The sequence below is a fragment of the Lepus europaeus genome, chromosome 14 (genome assembly GCF_033115175.1).
Source record: "Lepus europaeus isolate LE1 chromosome 14, mLepTim1.pri, whole genome shotgun sequence".
Classification (NCBI taxonomy): domain Eukaryota; kingdom Metazoa; phylum Chordata; class Mammalia; order Lagomorpha; family Leporidae; genus Lepus; species Lepus europaeus.
This window is the reverse complement of record NC_084840.1, coordinates 69881560-69908154: the sequence shown is the minus strand read 5'-3', so window position 1 is coordinate 69908154 and position 26595 is coordinate 69881560. Positions and strand designations below refer to the sequence as shown.

General features: G+C 41.1%; 1 protein-coding gene across 4 annotated transcripts in view; it reads right to left on the bottom strand.

Moving 5' to 3' along the window:
* The window catches only part of USP6NL (USP6 N-terminal like), a 198524-nt gene that overhangs the window by 9525 nt on the left and 162404 nt on the right, over positions 1-26595 (bottom strand). For all 4 annotated transcript variants that reach the window (XM_062210917.1, XM_062210916.1, XM_062210919.1 and 1 more), the window contains 4 exons: positions 23933-24027; positions 22696-22761; positions 22498-22597; positions 18573-18725 (listed from right to left, as the gene is read on the bottom strand). In XM_062210917.1, coding sequence (XP_062066901.1) covers positions 18573-18725; positions 22498-22597; positions 22696-22761; positions 23933-24027 — 414 coding nt within the window. The remainder of the gene's footprint in view (positions 1-18572; positions 18726-22497; positions 22598-22695; positions 22762-23932; positions 24028-26595) is intronic.

Here is a 26595-nt window from a genome sequence, read left to right as displayed (position 1 = left end):
CTACAGTTTAAAAAAAAAATTATCCAATTTGACAAGGCACACTTGGGTTTTTGATCTAGCAATTCCACCTCTGGGAATTTGCTCTAAAACAATAATTAAAGAATATACAAAATATTTCCTATATGGATGTTCAAAACTGTATTATTTTAAAAACTGCTTGAGGCCAGTATTGTGGCAAAGCAGGTTAAACCACCACCCGTGATGCCAGTAACCCACAGGGGCTACGTTTCGAGTCTTAGTCACTCCACTTCCAATCCAGCTCTCTGCTAATGGCAGCTGAGAAAGCAGTGCAAGGCAGTCTAAGAACTTGGGCTTCTGTCTAAACAATGTCGAAGTCTGTGGACTCAAGAGGCTTCCATAGCCTTGGCAACTCATGACAAGAGCCTCAGGTGATCACTGACGTCATACATAAGAATGTAAATTGTTAAATCAACAACAGGAGTCACTGTGCACTTGCTCCCCATGTAGGACCTCTTTCCTTAATGTGTTATACTATGAGAATTAACAGTACAACTAGTCTTCAAACGGTACTTTATACTTTGTGTGTCTATGTGGGTGCAAACTGTTGAAATATTTACTTACTATATAAAAATAACTAAAAATGAATCTTAATCAAGAATAGGATAGGAGAGGGAGTAGGAGGTGAGATGGTTTGGGGGTGGGAGGGCGGGTATGGGGGGAAGAACCGCTATAATCCGAAAGTTGTACTTACGAAATTTATACTTATTAAATAAAAGCTTTCTATTAAAAAAAAAGAACTTGGGCCCCTGCTACCTACATGGGAACCCCAGACGGAGTCCTGGGCTCTTGGCTTTAGCCTGGTCATTGCAGCCACTTGGGGAGTAAACCAGTGGATAGAAGATTTCCCTCCCTGTCTCTCCCTCTCTCTCTAATGCTGTCTTCCAGATAAATAAAGGTGAAATTAAGTGACAATTTCAGATCAAAAATATGGTGAAGTAAGTTATGGAAGATAAAACAAACTTGTCTAAGTCTATTGTCATGTTAATGCATTTTGCTTACATTAACCAGTAGAAAAGTAAGTTATAAACAGTATGTATAGTATCATCTCATGTATTATGAATGATATATAGGTATAAACTTCTATTTGTCTATAAAAATGGCTATAAGGAATAATACTAATAGTGGTTAATACCAGAAAGTACTTTTAGATCAAATAATCATTATTTTTGCTTAACTACTACATAATCTGTCTATTACAAACATGCATTGCTTGCTCAATAAAAAAGTATGAAGTTTAAAAGTAAATAATACTCTTTTATAAGCAGAACATTAATGGAATACTAATCTGTAGTTTTGGTGTATGACTTGTAAAACAACATTTTTAACTTATTACCCAAAGGACTTTGTGAAACGCTTTTTTTCTATCTGAATACACTAGGTCAATAGCATTGATTCACTAAATGAGCAATCTTAATAAAACACAAAATCATATTAATCAGATATGACATTCCCAATGTGGCCATGATTAATGATCACATTCTTTGCTTTCCAAGCACTCAAAAATCCATTTTCCAACTAATCTATCTATTGATTCTTGCTTCAGATAGACCTCACATTTACTGATATGTGATTTATATTATACAACTTTTATTTTTCTCAAACACTCGTCTGGCTCCACAGTTTTCAAAGACGATTGACAACCACTGCAACCTCATCTATAAGTTCCTCTATCAGAGGGGTGTTCCAGGACATGCTCACTCGCAACAAATAGCTGGCCTTTTAGTCACAGTTCAGCTTCATTAGGCTTCATGGTGCTCTTACCAATATTTATACAAATTTTTCCCATTCTAAAATTCTTTTTTTTTTTTCTGAAAACATGGAAGTAACACACAACAAGAATAATATCTGCCTTCATAATGGATCCCAGAGGCCCCTCAGTTCACTGGTTATTCTCTTCCCAAAGGAAGGAGTCATTTTCCTGGCATTGGTTACGCTGTCGGGGTAGGGAAGAGTGAAGAAGGGAGCCACCTGAGGGTTTGATAAAGGGAAAATGTGGTGGGTGAGATTACAGTAACAACCACAACTCTAGAGCAGAGGGGGAAGAAGGCGGCCGGAGAAGCAAGACGACCGAGAGAGACAGCTGAGCACCTCTGGAGCAAAGGCTGCCTCGCTGACTACGCGATGGTGCGATATCCTCAGACGCTCAACCCAACGTCCTTTGCATGCATGGAAGATTCATCGGGACACGCGGTCACTTGTGTGTTACGGATGTGAGTCATGTATTTCTCAGGAGGAGGAAAAACCTGAGAAGGAACGGAGTGTCACAGGAGATCATGCAAGGGGGTGCGTCATCATGTACAGATATTTAATTTTGTAATATAAAGGGCAAGAAAAACATTTACCTTAAGACTGGCTTATATTTAAAAGTCATATTAGAATTAACAACAAATTTAACATGCCCCATTATTTGAGCGGGTAAGAGGTCAAATTGTACCCTAAGAGGAAAAACATCTAAGGCTACTCCCAAAAATTCAAAAGCAGCATCTGAAAGTTTTTTCATGGTAGCCCACAGCACATTTCCCTTCCCTCTATGGACCAAAGTGAGTTCTACTTCTACTGTATTTCTTCCCACAATATCTGAAATAGTAATAGAATGACAGGCAAGGTGCTGACAAAATACACACTCATTATACTGCATGTATAATTCATGTGAATTAGAGAATGGCACACTGTCCTTATAGGCAGGTCATAAACACACATGGTCCATGTGTCACAGGGCTTGGGAGTGGAGCTGGCAGGGAATCCAGTACAGACAAATTAACACTGCAGCTAATTAGCTCCTGAATGACAACTGCTCATTGGGAACCAGAAGCACATGGGAACTACTTCAAAGGTACAAAACCATTTAAAGGATACAGCTTCTCTGCCTCCATAAAGATTTTCAATAAGGAAGAGAGAAATACAGAGTTAACTAATAGACATGGTTTAAGAGCTCCAGTTTCAAGGACAGTGAAGGAAGCTAGGCTAGGAGGCACTGCACGGTGGAAAGGCGCCCGCACCGGTGCCAGGGCCAGGCTGCAGTGTGTGCTTTGCTTAATTTCAGTCTCAGCTCACTCGCCTGCTTCGTGGTGATCTGTGACCAGGATGCGTGCTGAGTGCTAACACGCCTAACCAACAGATGGCCCATGATGCTGGGATCAACTTCTACCAGAAATACCTCTTGCCAGATGACACTGCAGGATTATGCCCCACACAAGTCACTTCCCTAACTCGCCCCAAACCTCTGGATAGTGTGACATGGCAGTAATGCTGTTCACCTCTCTGGGAGGAGGCTCTATGGGACGCCCAGGCCAGCACCGCCTGCGGAGGACAGCTGTGCCTTCCAGGAGCAGGAGCAGGAGCAGGGTGAAAAGGAGTGAGAGGAGCAAGCAGACATCCGGGGAAGGAAGTGAGGAGAGAGGATGGGGGACAGGGAGCAGGGGACAGGTCCCGGGAGGCAAATAACGGAGGGGAGCAGAGGTGACAGGAACAGTGAAGCCAAAGACAGGTGCCACAGACAACCTAGGATGGGCTGGGATGTGCTGGTGAGCTCAAACCAGACCAGGGCCAAAGCCTCTCAAACACAAGGCCTCTGTGCCCAGGCCAGCTCATCTCTGCGGTCGTTAACTAAGGTCGTTAACGTATCTGACTTCCTTGGGAAGGTGATTTTTGATTAGCTACTCAATTTGCATGGAAGGGCAAATGCCACCATCACTAATATTTTCATATGACGCTAAATACCCTCTACTTGTTTTCTCTCTCTCAAAAATAGATCTAAGCAAAACATGAAGCATTTCAGTACAATCTTTTTTAGAACTATTTCAACCTTGAACTACCCCACCCACCCTACCACACACATTGTGTACAAGGCTTTTGGTTTATAGATCTACTTTCACGTTTAAGCAACTTATTGTAACTAAAAGATTCAAGCCTAACTGACGTCAAAACATTCAGCTAGGCAGTATACTTACTATTTACTATCTATGCTTTTGTACAAGGCTTCTTTTCAAAGACACAGCAATGCTTTTGCTCACCCCACTACAGCTTCTTATCTAAAACTTTCCTCTTCAGTAAAATGAAAGTTTACTGATTTCCTCCTTAAAAGGTAGGAAGTTGGGCTGGTGCTGTGATACAGTGCATTCAGGCCCTGACCTACAGTGCCAGCATCCCATATAGGCACCGGTTCAAGTCTCAGCTGCTCCACTTCCGATCCAGCTCTCTGCTGTGGCCTGGAAAAGCAGTGGAAGTTGGCCCAAGTCCTTGGGCCCCTGTACCCATGTGGGAGACCCAAAGAAGCTCCTGGCTCCCGGCTTTGCATTGGCTCAGCTCCAGCCATTACGGCCATTTAGGGAGTGAACCAGTGGATGGAAGACCTCTCTCTGTGGCTCTACTTCTCCCTGTATCTCTTTCAAATAAATAAAATAAATCTTTAAAAAATAATAAAAATAAAGAGGTAGGAATCACCACATTTCCTATCAGATATAACATACAATGTTTTTCATCAAAATAACTCATTGGGGACGTTTTTCACTGATGTGTGATTATCTGTAGTGGTGAGAATTTTACAACAGTGCTAATAATGACAATAATATGCTTCAAAAACATGTAACTGGAGACATTTTAGAATAAAGACAAAAATGTTTGATTTTTTTTTAACATGTTTTCTTTTAAAACACCACCACCACAAAAAACAACTGTCCCTAAATATGGAAAGTGTCCCCCATAAGTCCCTTCAGGCTTGTCAATCTTGAATCCTACTCTGGTCTCTGTCACCACCCAGTGGCCATCGCACTCAACTACAAGACTTGCCGAAGAATTGCCTTGGGGGCATGAGCAGCTTTTTTGCATCCCGATATATAATTACAGTAAAGTGCTCCCTTGTGAGCAGCATCCTACTTTTAAATTTCCACAACAGAATGCCATGTACTCTGACTGCCCTGCTGTTTTCAGTAAGAAGTAGTGGGAGACCTCGGTAAGGCAAATCATTCTATTATTCTATTGTTCTATCATCTGCTACTGGATCAAATAGCAAGTTCTTTTCTTAATTATTTATTTTTAAAGGCAGAAAGAGAGAGGTGGCAAGCTCTGCTGGTTTACTCCTCAAATGCCGCACACCAACTGGGACTGGGCCAAGTCGACACCAGGAGCAGGGAACTCTATCCAGGCCCTCATAGGGTAGCAGGAACCCAATCATGGGCCATCTGCTTGTTAGGCCCTGGCCATTGTGGCCATCTCAGGAGTGAAACCAGAGGATAGAAGACTGATTCTCTCTGTCTCTGTAACTCCCAACTTTCAAATAAATAAATAAATAGATCTTAAGACAAACAACAAACAAAAATACAGTGGTCAGAACTCCTGTGCCCATACCAAGAACCTGGGTCAAGTCCCCTGTCCACTCCCAGTTCCAGCTTCCTGCTAACATTCACCCTGGGAGGCAGGCAGTAACTGCTCAAGCAGCGAGTTGCTGCCTCCCAGGTAGGAGACCCAGGCTGAGTTCCTGGTTCCCAGCTTCAGCCTGGCCCAGCCTTACCCGATGTGGGCATTTAAGGAGTGAACCAGCAGATGGAAGATCTCTTTCTTCCTGTCTCTCAAAAAGAAAAAAAGAGAAAACCCACTTAAATCCTTAAAAAGTAGTGCCATTTTCTTTAAAAAACAATACATGATAAAATGGACTTCTTTAATGTGTGTGGGGGTAATCACAATACAGAATGACCCACCACCCCAGAAACCTGCATTGTGCTAGCTTTTTATAGTTAGGAGGAATTTTTAATCTAAAAAACATATTAGAACTTACTTATTTACTAAAAAAATGTTGACTAAATGTCTACTCTATGCCAGGCACTATGTTTGTGCTGGTGATACACAGGCAATGTCACTTTCCTCAAGGAACTTACTTGTCTAATTGAGGCATACAGACCAACAGGAGTGGTCAAACACTGGAAGTGTGAGGGTGAAAACATGCACAGGAGTATGGTACAGGCACAAAATACAGGTGATCAGATTCTATGGTTCTGGGGTCTGACACTAACTGAGAAGGCACCAGGAAGGTGGTGATGCTTAAGTTGTGAAAACTAGGTAGAATGGGGCCAGGGCTGTGATGTGGCAGGTAAAGCTGCCACATGCATTGCCAGCACCCAATTCCCCGCTAAAGGCCTGGGGAATGCAGCGGAGCATGGCCCTAGTACTTGGGCCCCTGCCACCCATGTGGGAGACTCGGATGAAGCTCCTGGCTCCCGGCCTCAGTCTGGCCCAGCCCCGGTTGTTGTGGCCATCTACCATGGATGGAAGATCTATCTCTCTGTCTCTCCTCTCTCTGTAACACTTTGAAATAAATACATAAATCTTAAAAGCAAAAAAGAAAGAAAACTATGCAGAATGGATGGCACACATAGAATTGCTAGGGGCATTCTTGAAGAAGCAGAGTCAAAGGTACACTCATGTAAAAGTGCAGCCCTATCCCCCTCCCATTACACTGGGACCTGTAAGTAACAGTAGCTAGCATGGCATAATGGACAGCACTGTCTTTGGATCAGGCCTGCGGTCAAATGAGAGGGCTACCACTTAGAAGCTGTGTGACCTTGAGTCCATACTTAATCTCATCTATAAGTTGTAAGAATTATACTGATGGGAGAACACCCATGAAAACTATTCAGAATTAAACTAAATGTCATTTACTGTAAGAACTACGGCCCTACCATATTAAAAGTAAACCTGAGAAGAAAACAGAATTCTACCAGGTTCAAGGTCACTAAAACAATGAAGCAAAGGAGAAAGGCAAAATCCAACCTGCTGGGAGGGAAGATGCAGGCTTCCCTGAGAAAGCAGTAAGTGACACCCAGCTATAACCCAGAGTTCAGACTATTGACAAAACCATCCAATGGGCACTAACCTAGAGATACAGAAAGAGGGGCAGCCTGACAGCTGTGGACACTGGTGGGAATTCAGCTGGAGTCCTAGCTCACATTTCAACGGACTCAAAGTACCCCCAAAATGTATCTGGAAAAAGAAAAACGTTTCTAGAGTTCTAGACAAGTCCTGAAGATCTGGAACCAAGTCTGGAACAGTTTAAGAAAATCAAACACCACTTATTCTGTATTTTTTCCCTGCTAAAAAGTCTGCTTGCATTTAGTATTTTTTATGGTGATCTATTGGTTTTATTTATCTAAGCTTATTTGCATGATAGTGAGAACTGCATACAACAGTAGGAGTGAAGTTCATAGTATGAATTGTTTGGATAACACAGAGCACTTTTTATAGGCATTTTCTCTATTTAAATTTTTAGGACACTTTGTTTTACTGCCCATCAAATTACATTTATAAATAGAATCAGTATGGTAACAAGAGAAGCAATATTACATTTAACAGAAACTTCCAAAAAATTAATTGCAACATGATGCTGCAGGATCTACAAATAAATAATGAGGACTAAACTGTGTTTCACATTTTCTTTTCTTTTTCAAAAAAAAAAAAAAGTAACAATGTGAATGAAAAAAATTACAGTGAACTTTTATTTCCAAAATAAAGACAAATCTGAATTATGGCAGTGCCATAGGATACAAGGCATTTGTTGGCATGGCATATGTCATCTTTAAACTGCATTCCGAAGTCTATAGTTCTTTTGTAACATACAACAAGTAACAAACTCTATTTTTTTTAAATAAGGGAGAGTTTCCAAACATCAGTGTGGAGTGTTACAGAAGTAATTAAAGGAAAGGAATTCATAATCATAGAAGTTATAAAGCTTGTTTGAAGCTTCACAATAATTAAAAAATAAAAATCGCTGGTACCATGCTTATGGGTACACACCTGGGTGTGGTCCATGAATACCAATTTTAATACCAAGCAATCCTTTGTAGTATTTTTAAGTACTTTACATATCTATGTTTAAGAGAAACTGGACAAGTTGGCCTTTTTGTATCAATTTAAAATATTTAAACGAGTCATTGATTTGAACCTTTGGTTTTGAAATTTATTTCTTTGAGAGGCAGAGAAAAAGAGAGCAGAGCCAGTTTACTCCCCAAACACCCCAACAGCTGGGGCTGTGCAGGCCTAAGCCAGGAGCCCCTAAATCTGGCAGGCAGGGAACCAACCACTTGAGCCATCAAATGCTGCCTCCCTCAGGGTGCACAGTAGCAGGAAGCGACAGTTAGGAACAGCACTGGGACCCGAACCCAGGCATTCAGCCATGAAACGTGCGCATGCCAAGCAGCGGTTTTACCACCCATAAACTTCTGATTTTAAACTTCTGTTCTAGCTCCATTGTCTCTGTTTCTTTAAAAATACAATGAAATTTGTAGAATTTTGTAAAACAAATATTAACCGAAGCTCCCTTAGAATGTTAAAATTCACTAAATTTACAAGTATTGTAGCTGTTATCAACTGAACTGTATATAAAAGAGAACCAGGTTTTGAAGTGAGAGAGGCAGGGGGAAGGGAAATCGTAACAGGAAATACTGAGGAGAAACAGGAAATGGTTTGGGGGCTGGGTAGGAAGAGAACGGACTCAGTTTTAGACATCCAGTTTGCACTGCCTGAGGGGCAAGCAGGTTAAGAAGCTCACTGAAGAGATGGTCCAAACCGGTCTGGAACTCGCGGCTCCCAGGAAGGTCACGGACGGAAGGACGTGTCTGGAAGTCACTGCTGTGACCTTGGGAAGTCTGAGCTGCAGGGACTGTGCGGAGAAGGCATAACTTCATACAGCTTATTTTACAGGTGACTTAGAGAGAAGGAACCACTGACCAAAAAGGGGAAGGGAGGAACTGTTGGAGAGGGAGAGGTGGAAACGAGACCAGCACAGAACACTTCTGCGGGACGGAGTGTACGATAATTCCCAACTGAGATGCATGAGAGGCAGCGCTGCAAACAAGCCCAAGTGTACGTTTGCTTCCTCTGCTCCAGGTTAAAATTGTCACCGCCAGCACAAACAGCCATGCAAAGGTGAAAATGCAATACAGAGCTGGCAAAGTTTACTTTCTATAAACAAAATAAAAATTCCAAATTTCGTTAGGGAAGAAAGATGCACGAGAACCAAAATACTTTCTTAAAAAGGTTCCTTTGGTTTCATATTTTCAGAATTAAAATAAAAGATAAACAAAAATTGGTCTCTCAATTAGCTGAAGAAAAATAATCTCCAGATTCTTCAAACTGGCTGTCACCGTGGATTAACATTGACTTTTTTTAAAAGATTCATTTATTTATTTAGAAGGCAGAGTTACAGAGTGGCAGAGGCAGAGGCAGAGTCTTCCATCTGCTGGTTCACTCCCCAATGACCACACGGCCAGAGATGGGCCAATCCGAAGCCCGGAGGCTCCCCCAGGTCTCCCACACAGGCGCAGAGGCCCAAGTACGTGGGCCATCCTACGCTGCCCTCTCAGGGCACACAGAGAGCTGGATTGGAAGTGGAGCAGCGATCTTGAACCAACGCCCATATGGCATGCTGGAACTGCAGGGAGTGGGTTTACCCAGTAGGCCACAGTGCCGGCCCCTCAAAATTGACCCTCTAACCAGAACAACTTGCAATAACTGACAAAAGCTCTGTCAAATGGTTTCATCTGAACACAAGATAATGGAAGAGAAAGTTGGCAAAGAGAAAAATTTAAGCATTTATTCTTCCTTTTCAGCAGGAGCTGCATTTTAAGGCACCCAAAGCACTGCTGATGCTGAGAGATGGAAAACGCTGAGACAGAAAAGTATGCCAAAAATGTAGAATAAATGAATCTGAAAAGTCACTATTTTGTAACCTCTAAAGAAAATTTTGGTTCAGACACAGATTATCAAAGGAAGCTAAAAATCATCAGAGGAGGAGTTAAAAGGAAACCTGCTATCTGTTCAGTGTCGAGACATTATTCCACAGATTTCTCACTAACCAAAATTTCTTTCTTAATTAAACAAAAACTTTTAGCTTTAAAACAGAGATCTAATTATCACTAACAAACCCAGGATCACTAATAGTAATAAAAGCAATCACTGCATGCCTCCTATTTAATCTGAATCTAATTAAACTGCTACATCTAACTTCCAGTTTGTGGAAAATATAGAGGCTAACAGAACCAGTTAAATGACACGAGGAAAGAAAACTATACAACTCCATCATGTGGGACACTCCAGGTGACACAGGGATCTCTGGCAAATCTGTGCCATCTGAAAAACAGAAAAAAAATAAAGACCATCTAGAGGACAAGTGGATACACTCCAACATGTACTTGGCATAACACTGGGGAATTAGGCTGCTACTTTTGGTGATGTGACAATAGCACAGCTGGCCAGAGGAGGTCCTTGTTTCTTGGACACAGATACTGACGTAGTTGGTGTCAAGTATCTTGATGTCTTTATTTTCAGTGAAAAATTATTCAGTAAGCTTGGTGATAGGTAAACAGCAGCGATGGGGGCGGGACCACTAGTGAGAGAGTTATTATAAATTTCCCTATTTTTAAAAACAATTATTTATTTATTTTTAAGACTGACAGACAGAGATAGATAGAGCTTCCACCTGCTGGTTCACTCCTCAATGCCGGCACAGCAGGGCCTGGGCCAGAATGAAGCCAGGATCCTGGAATTCAACTACGTGAACTATCACTGCTGCCTCCCAGGGTGTGCATTAGCAGGAAGCTGGAACTGGAAGGTCAGCGGGGACTCCAACCCAGGCACTCCAATATGGGCTGCAGGCATCCCACGTGGCATCTTTTTTTTTTTTTTGACAGACAGAGTGGACAGTGAGAGAGAGACAGAGAGAAAGGTCTTCCTTTTGCTGTTGGTTTGCCCTCCAATGGCCGCCGCGGCCAGCGCACTGCGGCCAGTGCACCGCGCTGATCCGAAGGCAGGAGCCAGGTGCTTCTCCTGGTCTCCCATGGGGTGCAGGACCCAAGCACTTGGGCCATCCTCCACTGCACTCCCGGGCCATAGCAGAGAGCTGGCCTGGAAGAGGGGCAACCGGGACAGAATCCGGCGCCCCGACCAGGACTAGAACCCGGTGCGCTGGCGCCACACGGTGAAGGACTAGCCTATTGAGCCACAGTGCCGGCCTCCCACGTGGCATCTTAAACCCTGTGCCAGACATGTGGCCCAGCTTCCCTTCTTTCCCAAAATTTGAAAAGTTTCACCACAAAGTCCGCAGAGCAGGCATTTGGCCTGGCAGTCAGGATGCCCAAAGCCCGCATCGGAGTGCCTGGGTTCAACTGCCAGCTCTGGACCCTGGCTCCAGCCTCCTGTTGCTGTAGATTCTAACAGGCAGCGGTGATGGCTCCAATAATCGGGTTCTTGCCCCTGTGTGGGAGATCTGGATTGAGCTCCTGGCTCCCAGTCCCAGCGTTAGCCTGGCCCAGTCTGTCTGTTGCAGGCATTTGGGAACTAAGTCAGCAGATGAAGTTTCTGTCTCTGTCTCTCAAGTAAATAAATAAAACCTTTAAATGAAGTTTTTAAAATGGTTCAGTAGCAACTACAAAACATAGATAGATAAAATGAATTACACAACGATGAATTAGGCATTTGACTTTCCAGAAAAAAGGAAATAAGCTAAGAAAATCAGAAATAAATTCAAGAGTTGATTCTTGATACATGTCAATGAAGATTAAATTCTGGATAATTTAATGAAGGAGAGGGAGAAAGTAGGCAGAAAATTAGAGGCGCCAATGTAAAATAGGTACAGATATAAAGATAAAAGCACCATATAAGATTACTTTGCAAAACACTCCACAAATCAATTTAGAAACTAGAAATGAACAACTTTCTAGGAAAATACAAATCATGCATAATTGACTTGGAAGACAAACAATAAGCAATAACTAAAAAAGAAAAAAGTTACCAAAGAGTGACTCTTCCTAAACAATTATATTAGACCAAAGCAGTTTCACAAGTGTATTTCTGAACTGTTAAGAAACAATTTCAATAAAACATGAAATTTTTCAGAACAGAAGGAAGGAACGCTACCAAATTATGAAGCTAGCATAGCCTGACAATTACACAGACATTTTAATTAACTGCAATGAAATCTCATTTAGGAATAATTTTAAATGTTAAGTAAAATACTAGTGGGTATAAACTAATAATGCTACAAAGGAATACTTCATTACAAGTAAGTGCAGTTTATTGAAGAAGTGCAACAATGGTTCACCACTTCCAATATTCACCATATTAAAAGGTTTCAAAGAAGAAAAAAAATTAACACATTTGTGCCCAAAAAGCATTCACAAAACTTGAACATCTATTCTGATTTAAAAAAAAAAGAGAGAGAGAAAACAAAAGCTGAATACTTTACGATGAAAAAGGAATGACCATGAATACTTAAAACGAAGAAAAAAACTATTTCTTGAAGATTAGATTTTCTAAGATTTTAGATATACAATCACAAGTCAACCAAATACAATGTCTAGAAAAATAAAAACATGCCAGATTTTCCTAGCCAGTTAGAAAAAAAAAAAAAAAACCCACAAAGATTCGATTTACAACAGTGATAACAAAAAGATTATCCCCGTGAGACTCAGGAGCCCCCACCTTCACTCTGTGCTCTCCTCTGTGAAGCCCCACTTGACGGCAGTGCAGTGGAGAACTGCCTGTTACAGTCTTTGGCAAACTGGCAAGTGTGTATTACACCTGGGGCTGTCTAATAACCATCTGCCAATGGCCAGGTTTTATATGACGTGTGACGGAGGCTGGATCAGATAGACAAATTTGCAACAGTCACATGAAGAAAACAAACTACTCAAGGCCATTAAAAAACAAATTTAGAGGTAGGTGTTTGGCCTAGTGCCTTTTTTTTTTGTTAAAGATTTATTTTATTTATCTGAAAGAGTTACAGAGAAAGGTAGAGACAGAGAGAGAGGTCCTCCATCTGTTGGTTCAGTCTCCAGATGGCCGCAATGGCCAGCGCTATGCTGATCTGAAGCCAGGAGCCTCCTCCAGGTCTCCCACACGGATGCAGGGGTCCAAGGACCTGGGCCATCCTCTACTGCCATCCCAGGCCACAGCAGAGAGCTGGATTGGAAGAGGAGCAGCCAGGACTAGAACCGGCACCCATATGGGATGCCAGCACTTCAGGCCAGGGCTTTAACCCACTGCGCCACAGTGCCGGCCCCGGCCTAGTATAAAAAACTTACAGTCCCCCTTGAAGTGCCATGGATACCCACCTGACTCCAGCTTCCTGCTACTGCAGACCCTGGGAGGCAGCAGTGAAGGTTCAAGTCCCTAGGTCACTGGCATTTACGTGAGAGATTTGGATTCAATTATTGGCACCTGGCTTTGGGCCACTGCAAGCATTTGGGGAGTGAAACAGTGGGCAGGAACACTCTCTATGTCTACCTGTCTCTTTGCCTCTCAAATAAATAAGTAACAAATAATAAAAACTTAAAGTTAAACTGAAAGTTAAAAGCTTTTACTTTGAAAAATACCATTTTAAGTATTGTTTTTTCTCTCAAAAGTCTTTAAATTCAATACAACTACAATTAAAATTCTAGTGGATTCTTTTCTGTAACTTGACAATATAAAATACAAAACACTGAAGGGAAATAAGCCTTAATGGATATTAAAACTATTTGTAATTTTTAAAGTGGAGATCAATGGGATAGTATAAAACACCAAAATTATAATTTAATAAATGCCATTAATCCCCTTGGTTCGCTGGTTGGAAAATAAGCAAAGCTAAGTTCCTACCTCATAAACAAAAAAGTAATTCCAGATGAGCTAAAGACTTAATTGTGTACAATTATGCCTCAATAAAGCTGTTAGAAAAAGATTTAAACATAAAATAATAAAAATTATAAGAAACACAGGCAATAAAAAAAATAACCTCAACCAGCATATGTAAAATTCTTTATATAAGTCATAGAAGCAAGCAGCATAGGGAGGAGCCAGCCCTGTGGTGTAGGAGGCTAAGCCTTCACTTGTGGCACTGGTACCCTATATGGATGCCGGTTCGTGTTCCAGTTGCTCCTCTTCCAATCCAGCTCTCTACTATGGTCTGAGAAAGCAGCAGAAGATGGCCCAAGTGCTTGGGCCCTTGAACCTGTGTGAGAGACGTGGCAGAAATTCCTAGCTCCTGGCTTCGGATTTGCCCAGCTCCAGCCATTGCAACCATTTAGGGAATGAAGCAGCGGGTGGAAGACCTTTCTCTCTGTCTCTCTCTGTCTGTAACTCCACCTCTCAAATAAACGAAGAAAATCTTAAAAAAAAAAAATAGGGAGAAAATATGTATGCATAATTATATATTATGTAATATATAATAAACGGGTCAATCTTCTTAATTTGCTAAGAATATGTATGCATAGGCTAATAGAAAAATGAATAGATTAATACAAAAATGATGAGCAGGGAAGTTCACAGAAAAAGAAATAAAAATGCCCAACAAAATATATGAAATATATTCAACTTAAAATTAAAACAACAATGGGATACTCTATCCAAACAGCAAAAAAATTTAAAATTTACCACCACCATGTATTTGGGCGGAGGGGGGGGGGTCCTGTCATACATTACTGGTGAGAGTACAAACTGATGCAGTATACAAAGAGCCAAAAAGAAGTAACATATTCACGTTTTTTTTTAATCTTAGACTTTTTTTTTTTTCCAGATTTTTGTAAATTTGAAAGGCAGGGAGATAGCAACAGACAGACAGAGATCTCCCACCATCTAGTTTAATAACTCAAATGCCTACAACAGCTGGGACTGGATCAGGTTGAAGTCAGGAGCCAGGAACTCAATCTGGGTGTCCAAGTGAACGCCAGGGATCCCAATGCTTAAGCCATCACCTGCTGCCTCCCATGGTCCTAACAGGAAGCTGGAATTGGGAGCAGAGCCAGGACTCAAACCCTGGTGTTCTGATAGGGGATGTGCGTATCCCAAGTAATTCTTAACCACTGTGCCAGAAACCACCCCCTCACGCATGTTTTTGAAAGGATAGGCTTGACTTTAGAATTTCTTTGTATCATGTTCATTTAGTCACCTTACGCTCCATATAGAGTTCATAAGAAATTAGAGGAAAACAATGAGCGGGTGAAAGGGGGCAAAAAGGCCTCTAAAGTAACTGCTGCACTAGTAGAAATATGGACGCAAGATGACTGTGACAAAAAATGCAGTCAACTTATCACATTCTATCTTAACCGTCAGTATGATCAGAGCAACATCCGACCTTACAGTTTTGGGTACCTATCGCGCTCCCCCTTTTTTCAAAAAATATTTATTTTATTTATTTGAAAGGCAGAGTTACAGAGAGGCAGAGAGAGAGATACACACACACACACACACAGAGAGACAGAGACACAGACACAGAGAGAAAGAGAGAGAGAGAGAGAGAGAGAGAGAGAGAGAGAGAGAGAAAGAGCTCCCCAGATGGCCGCAACGGCTGAAGCTACGCAGATCTGAAGCCAGGAGCCAGGAGCTTCTTCTGGGTCTCCCACATGGGTGCAGGATCCCTAAGACTTGGGCCAACTTCTACTGCTTTCCCAGGCCATAGCAGAGAGCCGGATCAGAAATGGAGCAGCCAGGACTCAAAGCGGCGTCCATATGGAATGCCGGCACTGCAGGCAGTGGCTTTACCCACTGCGCCACAGCGCCGGCCCCTTGCTCTCCCTTTATTCCCTGCCCTACTCTCCACCACCAACTGATCATTTCCTAGTGAAAAGATCCTACAGACTATTACTAAGTTTCCTCATCTGCAAACAGGGCAGTTATCTGCAGGGATGAAGTAAGGAAGCACCCACAGGATGTGTCACACAGTAAACAGCAAAAGGTGGCTGCTGATTGGAAAAACCATCAACATCTTCCATCCCATCAGACACACAGGTTCTGAACTTTAATCTTATGTTTACATTGCTGTATACTATGTATTATTTTCTTTGTACGTGTCTTTCACTAAAACTTACCTTAAACTCTTTAAAAGTAACCAAGATACTTAAAAATAAATGTGAAAGTGTCAACAGTCTAGTAATTGCTATTCCATGTGCATTTCCTGCTACAGGAAAAAATTAGTGGAAAATGGACATATTGTACTGAACAAGGGAGGGCTGACCTCACTTAGCAAAGGCAATGCTTTCACGAGGCCTAGGCCCACCCTCAATTATTGCTGAGGGTTTGTTTTCTAGTGAATCTCAATGACCTTGACCAAACCTCAGAGAAGAGCCCCTCTCAAATAAATTAAAGCAAAGCATCTTGGATTTTATTTTACTAAAGAGAAAAACGTATTTCCCATATACAGAAATCCTGCATTTCTTCCGTAGAGACACATCCGACACGCTGATAGAGAAATGCCCGTCCACTTCTGCCTGAAGGCATGGATCAGTACTCTGCATCTCTCACCCAACTCCACACTTCCGTAGTCTCTTCCACACCCACCCACTGAAAATGGTAAGAAAGGAAAAAGGCAAAACAACTTTTTCCCCAGGAATCACACACTATGAATACCTAGTCAAAACTCTTAAAAGTAATCCCTACTGCAACCTGTCTACATTTTATTTTTTCCCTCTTATGCTCCACTGCCCCTCCCTCCACTTACCTTGTTTCCGGTCCTGTAACTGTCCCATTCATGCTTGTTTGTTGTGTAAATTCTGCCTCCTGTACATACCCTGAGAGCAAAATGTGCAGCTTTCCCTTCAGTTTCTAAATGTTCACACAGCACCTAGCTGAAAACCTAACAGTAGGTACTAAAAAGTGTCTTGAAATAAGTGAATAAAATGTATTATCTACACTGCAGCATATTGCAGAGCCCTGGATTAATCTTCAGAAAAACTGGAATCTTTACCAAAGTAAAACCATTTGATGGTTCTGCAGCTTAATATTTAAGTATCAAGTATTAGCTTCTTTATTTATAAAATGGGCCTTTTTCTTTTAGACTTTTTTTTTTTAAGATTTATTTATTCGAAAGTCAGAACTACGGGGTGGGGGCAGGGATCGTCCACCTGCTGGTCCACTCCCCGGATGGCCACAACAGCTAGGGCTGAGCCAAGTAAAAGCCAGGACCCAGGAGCTTCTTCCAGGGCTCGCACATGGGTAGCATGGACCCAAGCTGTTGGGCCATCTCTTGTTCCTTTTCCCAGGCCTATTAGCAGGGAGCCAGATGAGAGGTAGAACAGCCAGGACTCACGCCAGCACCCATAAAGGATGCTGGCACCGCAGGAGGCAGCTTTACCTGCTATGGCACGATGCAGGCCCGTAGTTTTTTAAAGTGACATATAATAATTGTGCATGTTACTGGGTACAGTGTTATAACTTGATATACCATACATACAATGTACAATGGCCAAATTAGGGTAACTAGCGTTTCCATCTCCTTAAACATTTATCTTTTTTTTGTATTAGAAACCATCAAATTCTCATTCTTTATAAAATGTACAGTAAATTGTTGTAAACTATAAATTTATTCCCCTATACTACCTATATTCTGGTACTCCCTATGCAACTTCTTTCTCCATCCACCACCCTACCCTCCCTAACCTCTAGTGACCACTATCCTACTCTCCTCTTCTATGAAGTCGACTTTTTTAGCTTCCATGTATAAGTGCTAGAATATGCAGTAGTAGTTTCTAGGTCTGGCTTATTTTGCTTAATTTTATGTCCCCTAAAAGCATGGCTATCAGGGCCAGCTCTGTGGCATTAGCTGAGAAAGCCACCGCCTGTGATATCAGCATTCCATGTGGGTGCCGGTTTGAGTCTTGGCTGCTCCACTTCTGATCCAGCTCTCTGCAATTGGCCTGGGAAGGCAGTAGAAGATGGCTCCAGTGCTTGAGACCCTGCACCCACGTGGGAGACCCAGAGGAAGCTCCTGGCTCCTAGTTTTGGATTGGCTCAGCTTCAGCCATTGGGGCCATGTGGGGAATGGACCAGTGGATGGAGGAGTTCTCTCTTTCTCTCTGCCTCTGCCTCTCTATAACTCTGCCTTTCAAATAAATAAATCTGTTTTTTAAAAAATGTGGCTATTACTTGCTCTACTACTGCATACAGTTTTACAAAATGAGATGATGGAAGTAAAAAGTACTTATTATACTACTTTCATGGTTACTTCTTTTTTTTTTTTCCCCAACAGGCAGAGTCAGACAGTGAGAGAGAGAGACAGAGAGAAAGGTCTTCCTTCCGTTGGTTCACCCTCCAAAATGGCTGCTACGGCTGGTGCGCTACGCAGGTCTGAAGCCAGGAGCCAGGTGCTTCCTCCTGGTCTCCCATGCAGGTGCAGAGCCCAAGCACTTGGGCCATCCTCCACTGCACTCCCGGGCCACAGCAGAGAGCTGGACTGGAAGAGGAGCAACCAGTACAGAACCTGTGTGCCGGTGCCGCAGGCGGAGGATCAGCCAAGTGAGCCGCGGCGCTAGCCCATGGTTACTTCTTAAAAAACCGTACTGTTTGTCAACCAGATTTTTAATTTTAAGTAAGAACACTGGAGCTATCCTAATAGGAGAAACAGATTTAATTAATATGGTTACCTTTTTTTTCTTAAAAACAAGGGAAGAAGCCATAAGCAATGTCAAAACACTAATATACACTATGTCATTACATGTCTAATGTTTACACTTTGAAAAAGAAGTGGCCTACATTAACCAATCTTAATTGTAATTTATATATAAAATATCTGTGGGTAGTTAGTTATCTCTTACCAGGCTCTGGAAGATCTAATTTTGCCCGCTTTAGCTCTGCCATAGAAATCTGAAGTTGCTCTATTACAAAATCATCTTCAAAGAAAAAATCCTTTGCCAAGGTCTCCTGAAGAAATTCTACAAGTTCTTCCATAGACAATTTCATTAGATGTTCTAAGAGAGGATGAGAGAAATAACAATGCTGAGTCAGCAGTTTACTTCAGATGGAGAAGATAATATATTCTATTGAAGTGCAGCGGTTTTTTAAACAGGACATTTAAAAGGCCATGTATACAATTTATACGTGGTATTATAGATGTAAGACAAAAATACTCTCTGCTATTAAAGCAGTCACAGAGAAAAGTAGATAACCTCACTGGAGAGACAAGGTAGGAGAACACTGCCGAACATTTTCTCTTTGGTTTAAGAACAACCACATCTGGGCATTCATATTAAGCTTCTGGAAGCCGAGAGACACAGAGAGATCACCTACAAAGTGTGAAGCAACCCTCATAGGCAAATCCACCTTTTTTTTTTCTTTTTTTTTTTTTTGACAGGCAGAGTGGACAGTGAGAGAGAGAGACAGAGAAAAAAGTCTTCCTTTTCCATTGGTTCACCCCCCAGTGGCCGCTGTGGCCAGCATGCTGCGGCTGGCATACCGCGCTGATCCGAAGCCAGGAGCTTCTCCTGGTCTCCCATGCGGGTGCAGGGCCCAAGCATTTGGGCCATCCTCCACTGCACTCCTGGGCCACAGTAGAGAGCTGGACTGGAAGAGGGGCAACCGGGACAGAATCCGGCACCCCAACTGGGACTAGAACCCGGGGTACCGGCGCTGCAGGCGGAGGATTAGCCTATTGAGCCGCAGCACCGGCCGCAAATCCACTTTTAAGATTGCATTTATTAGTGTTTCAAATTTCAAAAAAAAAAAAAAAAAAAAAAAAAGAATATATTTGCAAGTTTTATTTCTACTTATAAAATTAGTTTTATTGGAAAAATATTCAAATATTGACAAAAAGCAGAAAGTAAAACTAAGATCCCAATCACCTACAAGTACACATATAATTCTGAGTATATATGAACCTCAATTCACGAAACTAAATTATACTAATTATTCACTTCCTTGCTTTTTCCCATTCAATAGTGTGTCATTGATATCCCTCATCTCAAAAAAATGATTTTACATCATCATAATAACTATGTAAGAATACACTGCACACATGCGTCATAATTTATTCAGCCTTCTAATAATAGGTATTTAGGTTCTGATTTTTAAAATTTTTAAAATTTATTCATTTTTATTTATTTCAAAGGCAGAGATGGAGAGAGAGACAGAGAAAGAGAAACAGACAGAGATTTTTCATCCACTGGTTCACTCTCCAAGTCCCTGCAACAGCCAGGATTGGGCCACAGGGAAGCCAGGAGCCAGGACTTCGACCTGAGGCTCTGACATGAGCGGCAGGGGCTGAGGTGTTGGAGCCATCACTCACTGCTCACAGGGTGCACATTAACAGGAAGCTGGAATCAGAAGCAGAGGCAGGACTCCAATCCAGGCACTCCAATATGGGATGTGGGCATCCCAAGCGGTGTCAACTGCTTGCCAAACACCAGCCTGTTTCCAATTACTGTGTGAAGAACCTACAGTGACAACCTCTCCAAATATTTTTAAGGCAATAAGGAAGAAAACAAAAGGGAGTAAAAGAAATGAATGTCTCCTACAACCTACAACCTCCAGCTAACCACTGGTTACAGAGTCCAGAGACAGATTTGTTTTGTTTTCATTTTTTTTTTTTTAAATTAGCCAGTAACAAACTACACATACTTATGGTGTAGAGTATGTTTGGATACAGGTTTATGTTGCAAGCTGACATGTCCATTACCTCACATACTAATTTTTGGAATGAGAATATTAAAATCTCCCCTCTCGACGACTGGCAGGTACACTGCACATGACTCATGAACTGCAGCCACCACACTGCATGACAGCACTCCACGTTCCACAACTCCCTCTCTACCTCCCTGAAACGCTGCCTCCCTGACCAGCGTCTCTCCACAACCGCCTTCCGGTTTTGGAAACTTTCTGTGGTTTTGAAGGAACTTCAGTCTTTGAGCTGTGGCCCTAGACAAGGAAAACCTATCAGCAGAGAGATTTTTCCACAGTTTATGTAATCTAATGATATGGTGGCATATAAAGTAACTGTTACACTTAAAGCTGACTTACTAAAGGTGCAGACATTTTTCACTTTTCAAAATTAATCCAGCATCATATAAGAAAAACAATTTAAGAGGGAAAACAGAGTTATGAAGAAATAGAATATTATGCTTGTATTTTTTCACTGTTTGGGAAACATTACAAATCCCTCAATAAAAATTACATCTTTGTTCTCTATTTGGAGCCACTCATAAACCAGAGAGAAAGGCAGTAAAGGGGGTGGCAGGGTGGGACAGGGAGGGTTGCAGACGGTTCACAACAGAAGCCCGAGTCTGCAGGACAACCATCCCCACCATCGTTTTGTTCTGGAGCTCATGTCTGTGTGTTGGGGAGATAAATCACTATGCTGCTGAATGCTTTTCTTGAAAAGAATACGCGATACACAAGTGCTTTTAAAGGGATTCTTCATTCCTATCTAGGGTATGGCTGGTCTGGCCCTCCTGAAGTCCATTCTCTTCAAGTAAACAATCTTACACTAAAAAACCTGACATGCACTTAGAACAATGCCAAGCACAGCATAGAGAAAAACCACCAACACCACTTCATACATTCAACGAGCTTATGATTTAGTCAGGAGACCAAACAGACTATTCCAGAATAACGTACGAGAGCAGAGTATATGAGGCATGTGAAACTGTCGTAAGGCCTAGAAGTAATATACCAGGTTCTTAAGTGTTCAATGATTCCCTTTTCTGCTGAGCTACAAGAGGAGTCACATAAGTTTTAAGGTTGAACTGAGACTTGAAAGATGAACAAGATTCTTCATACTAACGAAAATAAAACCTCTTCCCTTGATTTTAAGGTAACACACAGTATATCAAATTCACAGAATCCTTGAAATACTACAACTGAAGACCAAAGCCATCAGCTGTAAAAACGAAAAGCCAGTACTGCCTTGCTGCATTTATGAGCTACAGGCACTGCCTGTGCCTGCCCCGGAGGCCACAGAGCAGTCGGGCAGAGACAGATCTGCAAGGTCCCCATCCGCAACCCAGAGCTGGATGCTTTTTCCCCTGGAGGAAACAGTAATAGAAATGTTCTCCTGGGCCCTTTTCACTCTGGTGTCTCCCTGTTCTCCTGGTACAAACTTGAGATCACATCAATGAAAAAATTCAGTGGTCCCCAAGGAAACCAACACCTACTAAGATTACTTTTATCAAACTATCAAATTGCATTCTACTGTCTAAGCATGAAAAATGAAACTGACATGAAGAGAAAAGAATCAAAGATATCTACAATATAGTGAGATCCTAATATGAAAAAGAACTGTCTGGCGCCGCGGCTCACTAGGCTAATCCTCCGCCTGCGGTGCCGGCATCCCAGGTTTTAGTCCCAGTTGGGGCACTAGATTCTGTCCTGGTTGCTCCTCTTCCAGTCCAGCTCTCTGCTGTGGCCTGGGAAGGCAGTGGAGGATGGCCCAGGTCCTTGGGCCCTGCACCTGCATGGGAGACCAGGAGGAAGCACCTGGCTCCTGGCTTCGGATTGGCGCAGCGCACCGGCCATAGCGGCCACTTGGGGGTGAACCAATGAAAAAAGGAAGACCTTTCTCTCTGTCTAACTCTGCCTGCCAAAAAAAAAAAAAAAAAAAAGAAAGAGAGAGAGAAAGAAAAGAACCAACAAAAGTAAATTTTCAAATCATGATTTTTCCACTGATTTTCAATGATTTTTTAAAAACCATTATTAAAAGACAGTGAATTAGAAGTACGAGTGGGGACTGAGAAATGGAGTTTTTCTTACTTTTGTGTAACTTTAAGATTGTGTAAGACATAGCAGTAAGAACTCGTTCTCCTTCAAAGATGTAGATATCCCAAATTCTGAGGTTTAGGGTAAAGGGAGTCTATAATTAAAGGCAAAACAAAACAGAAACAAGGTCAACAGCTTTCCCTGATCTTACAGTTATAATTTTATGATTGAGTTTTGTAAACAAATACTCACACGATCAAGGAAACATTGAAAAAACCATTTCATTGTATAAAAACTGGTGTAGATTTCTTGGGAATCCTGAAACAACAAAGACCTCACAATTTTGGGACTGCAGCAAACAAATATAACAATCTAATACTAAATATTAGTTAGGAGGGCTATTCTGTTAAAGCAAATCATGTAATCATCTCATTAAAAATATTTTCCATGATTTTTTTTTTTCTATTCTAACTTTTTCTCCCAAAATGTTACTTTTCAAAATCACCCCAAGAATAAATTTCACATAGGGTAGTAATACAACACATACCTTTTCTTTAGTATAAAAGGGCATTTCAAAAAACTCATGGGAAAGTGAATTAAAAGATCAATTTTGGGGACTGTCATCCTGGAGCAGCGGTGTGCGCCACTGTTGGTGATGCTGGTATCCCATAGTGAAGTACTTCTCTGAGTCCAATCCAGCTTCCTGCCAATGTGCCTGGGAAGACAGTGGATCACTGACTGCCCAAGTACTAGGCCCCTGCCACACTTGTGGAAGACCTGGATGGAGTTCGAGGCTCCTGGCTCCAGCCTGGCCCAGCCCCAGCTATTGCAGTCTTTTGGAGAGTGAATCAGCAGATGGAAGACCTCTCTTTCTCTCTCTGTCACTTTGCCTTTCAAATAAATAAAATAAATCTTAAAAAAAAAGCAATAAATTTTGGTGTAAAAAATTTTGAAATTCATCAAGTTTTTTTCATAATACACATTTTCCCACTTTCCATGAACTTTCTGAAGACCTCTTGTACGTATGGATTTCAAAATTTTTTGCACCAAAATAAAACTTATCTTTTAATACAATTCTCCATGAGCTTTTTGAAGTATGCTCATATTATATGGTAAATTATCTGTTTTACTAAACTACTGCTTAATAATGAACATATATATAATTCACTAAGAGTCTGTATGACCCTTAAAATCCTTTCATGCTATTAAGAAAAACCTCAAAAATAATTAAGAAATTTTGTGTTCTCTAAAACTTTATTGTCTGTATTTATCAACTGCATAGAAAAAGTCTGGATCTATGAATTAGGACTATGAAAGTCCATCGATATTATATTTTACATATCTAATGTTCTTCAAATAACTGGAAATTATATCTGCATAGTAATTGAAATCTACCATGTTAGTAAGGTAACGGATCAAAGACGGAATTTAATTAGTCTAGCTTTATCTTACCACTGTTGGGTATTGGGTCAATAGCGTATTTACCTACCAAGTGCTGCTTAAGCTTGGACAGAAATTTACTCAATATTTTTTCATGATGTTCTTGAAACCTCAAGAGTTTAGGAAAACCTTGGACAAAAAAGCCTAGAATACAAACATAAACACAATACTTCATAAACAATACGAAGAAAAATTTCCAATTTAAAAGTACAAAATACTTCTTTCATCTGTAACTGTCAAAATGAAAAGAAACATCCATTGGTTACCAAAATATTTCTCATTCCCATCAAATAAGTACTTACATATAAGCTTTGGATAATAAAACTTTTAGCTTAGTATTTGCTAAGGACCTCCTAAAGTTTGTAAAATAATTAAAGAGGACTGAATATTTCTGAACTAAAAGGGACACTAAGATGCTAAAAAAAAATGAAACTGAAGCCATTTATCAAGATTATCTATTCTTTTAAGACACGGAGGGACAGTGGTGCACTGGTTTAAGCTACAGCTTGGGAGACCATATCCCTTATCAGAGTGTCTGATTCCAGACCTGGCTACTTTGTGTCTGATCCTTCTTCTCCCTAATGCACCTGAGATGGTGGCACATGATAGCTTAGGTACTTGGGTTCCTGTCACTCACATGGAAGACCTGAAAGGAGTTCCTGGCATCTGGCTTCAGCCTGGCACTGCCCTCGCTCTTGTGGGAATTTGGGGAGCCAACCAATGGCTTAAAGATTTCCTTCCCTCTGTCTATCCCTTTCTCTGTGTCACTCTGCCTTTCAAGTAAAAACAAAAACAGGCTGGCACTGTGGGAAAGCAGTAGAGGATGGCCCAAGTACCTAAGCCCCTGCCACCCATGAGGGGGACCTGGTTGGAGTTCCAGGATCCTGGCCTCGGCCCGGCCCAGCATTGGCAGTTGCAGTCTTTTGGGGAAGTGAACCAATGGTTGGAGGATAACTCTAACTCTGCTTTTCAAATAAATAAAATAAATCTTTAAGCAAACAAACAAAAACAAAAACACGGACCTGTATCTCAAATGCCTAAATCTTTTTATAGGCTGCCCTAATCTTTTTATTACTTTGTTTTACTGTTAGTACATTATATAATAAATATTGCATTACTTTTTTCAAGTTTACTCAAACACGTTCATCAGTATCACAAATCTAAAGTTTTTATCACATCTAAAATATTTTGTCTAAGCTATATTTAACATCAGCTAAAACTTATAGGTATTACGTGATGAATGCTATATCAAAAATCACATTTTTATCCCAACTATACAATATAATCTTTGAGATTTCTAGGAGGCAACTAATTGTAAACAACAGAAGCTAATATTAAGTTTGTATATTTAACTGATTGAACTTTACAGCTATTTTTATTCACAAGCTTCCTTTCAGGTACTTATACAATTTATTAAAAAAGATACGTACTCTATGAACTTTATGATTTCTTCACACTGGTGTTTTCTGACCTGAGTTGTATGCAACTTGGAAAGATGTGAATAGTCCTACGTTTTTAAAAAAGAATCCAGGGGGACATGTTTATGTTATATATCTATCTATCTTGTATATTCATGATGTACATTAAATTATTAATGTTCTAAGCTGTCTTTCAGACTCATTAACATTTATTTTTCTTTAACTCAGTCTCGTAGACCTATTTGAAAGAGGGGTTCATTGTTCCCCCATAGAACATCTGTTTCCAAGAAAAGAAACTACGTTCCTCCAAAAACCTGAGGAACGTGCCATTGGGAAACACTGCTTTACAATTTACTGGGCAGAACTATTTCTTCAGTTTTTCAAGGTGTGTGTAAAAATTTCCAGAAATACAGACTCTGTTTCTCTCTTAGTGATATTTTCCACTGAAACTACTTCATAAAAAAAAATCTATAATCCTTTATCAGTCCCACTTTCATGGTCAATTTGATAGTACTGGGAGTTGTAAAAATTTCAGCGAAAGTCTGGCTTTGAAAAAGTCAATTCAGGGGCCGGCGTTGAGTAAAGGGGCCGCCTACAATGCAGGCATCCCAGATGGATGTCACGCCCTGTCTGCTTCACTTCCGCTGCAGCTCCCTGCTAACAGCCTGGGAAGAGCAATGGAGGAGGCCCAGGTGTTTGGTCCCTGCTCTCTGGCAGACCTGGTTGAAGCTCCTGGCTCCTAGCTTCAGCCTGGCTGTTGTGCAGGAGTGAATCAGCAGACAGAAGCTCTCCCTCTGTTGTGTGTCTCTTCCTCTCTGCAACTCTACCTTGCAAATGAATAAATATTTTGTAAACAATCAGTGTACTTCAGGAACAACTAATTCAAGGATACTTAAGACACTTAATATTTCTTCACTTTTCAGCTTTGTCCCAGTCTTGATATTTCAAATCACATCTTTTTCAGTCCCAACTTTGAATCCAGACATTTATAAGTGGTACTACTCTTATATAGGAAATACAAAAAACTGAGTAACTTTTTACTATAAAACTTCATAGGCATACATAGAAACAAGTATCCAAGTATATGTAAGTGTAAATGTTAGGATAGAATTAATATTGCTTTATAAATTAACTGCTGGCAATAACTGCTGAGGTAAGCTATCAAACAGGTTTAAAACTAGACTGCTTCCCACACAGTTACACATCACTTAAGCTGTAACATTCCACTGCATTCAAGATAGATCAGCATAGCCATGCCACAGGAAAGCCAAGGGAAGGCTCCTCAGGAAGAATT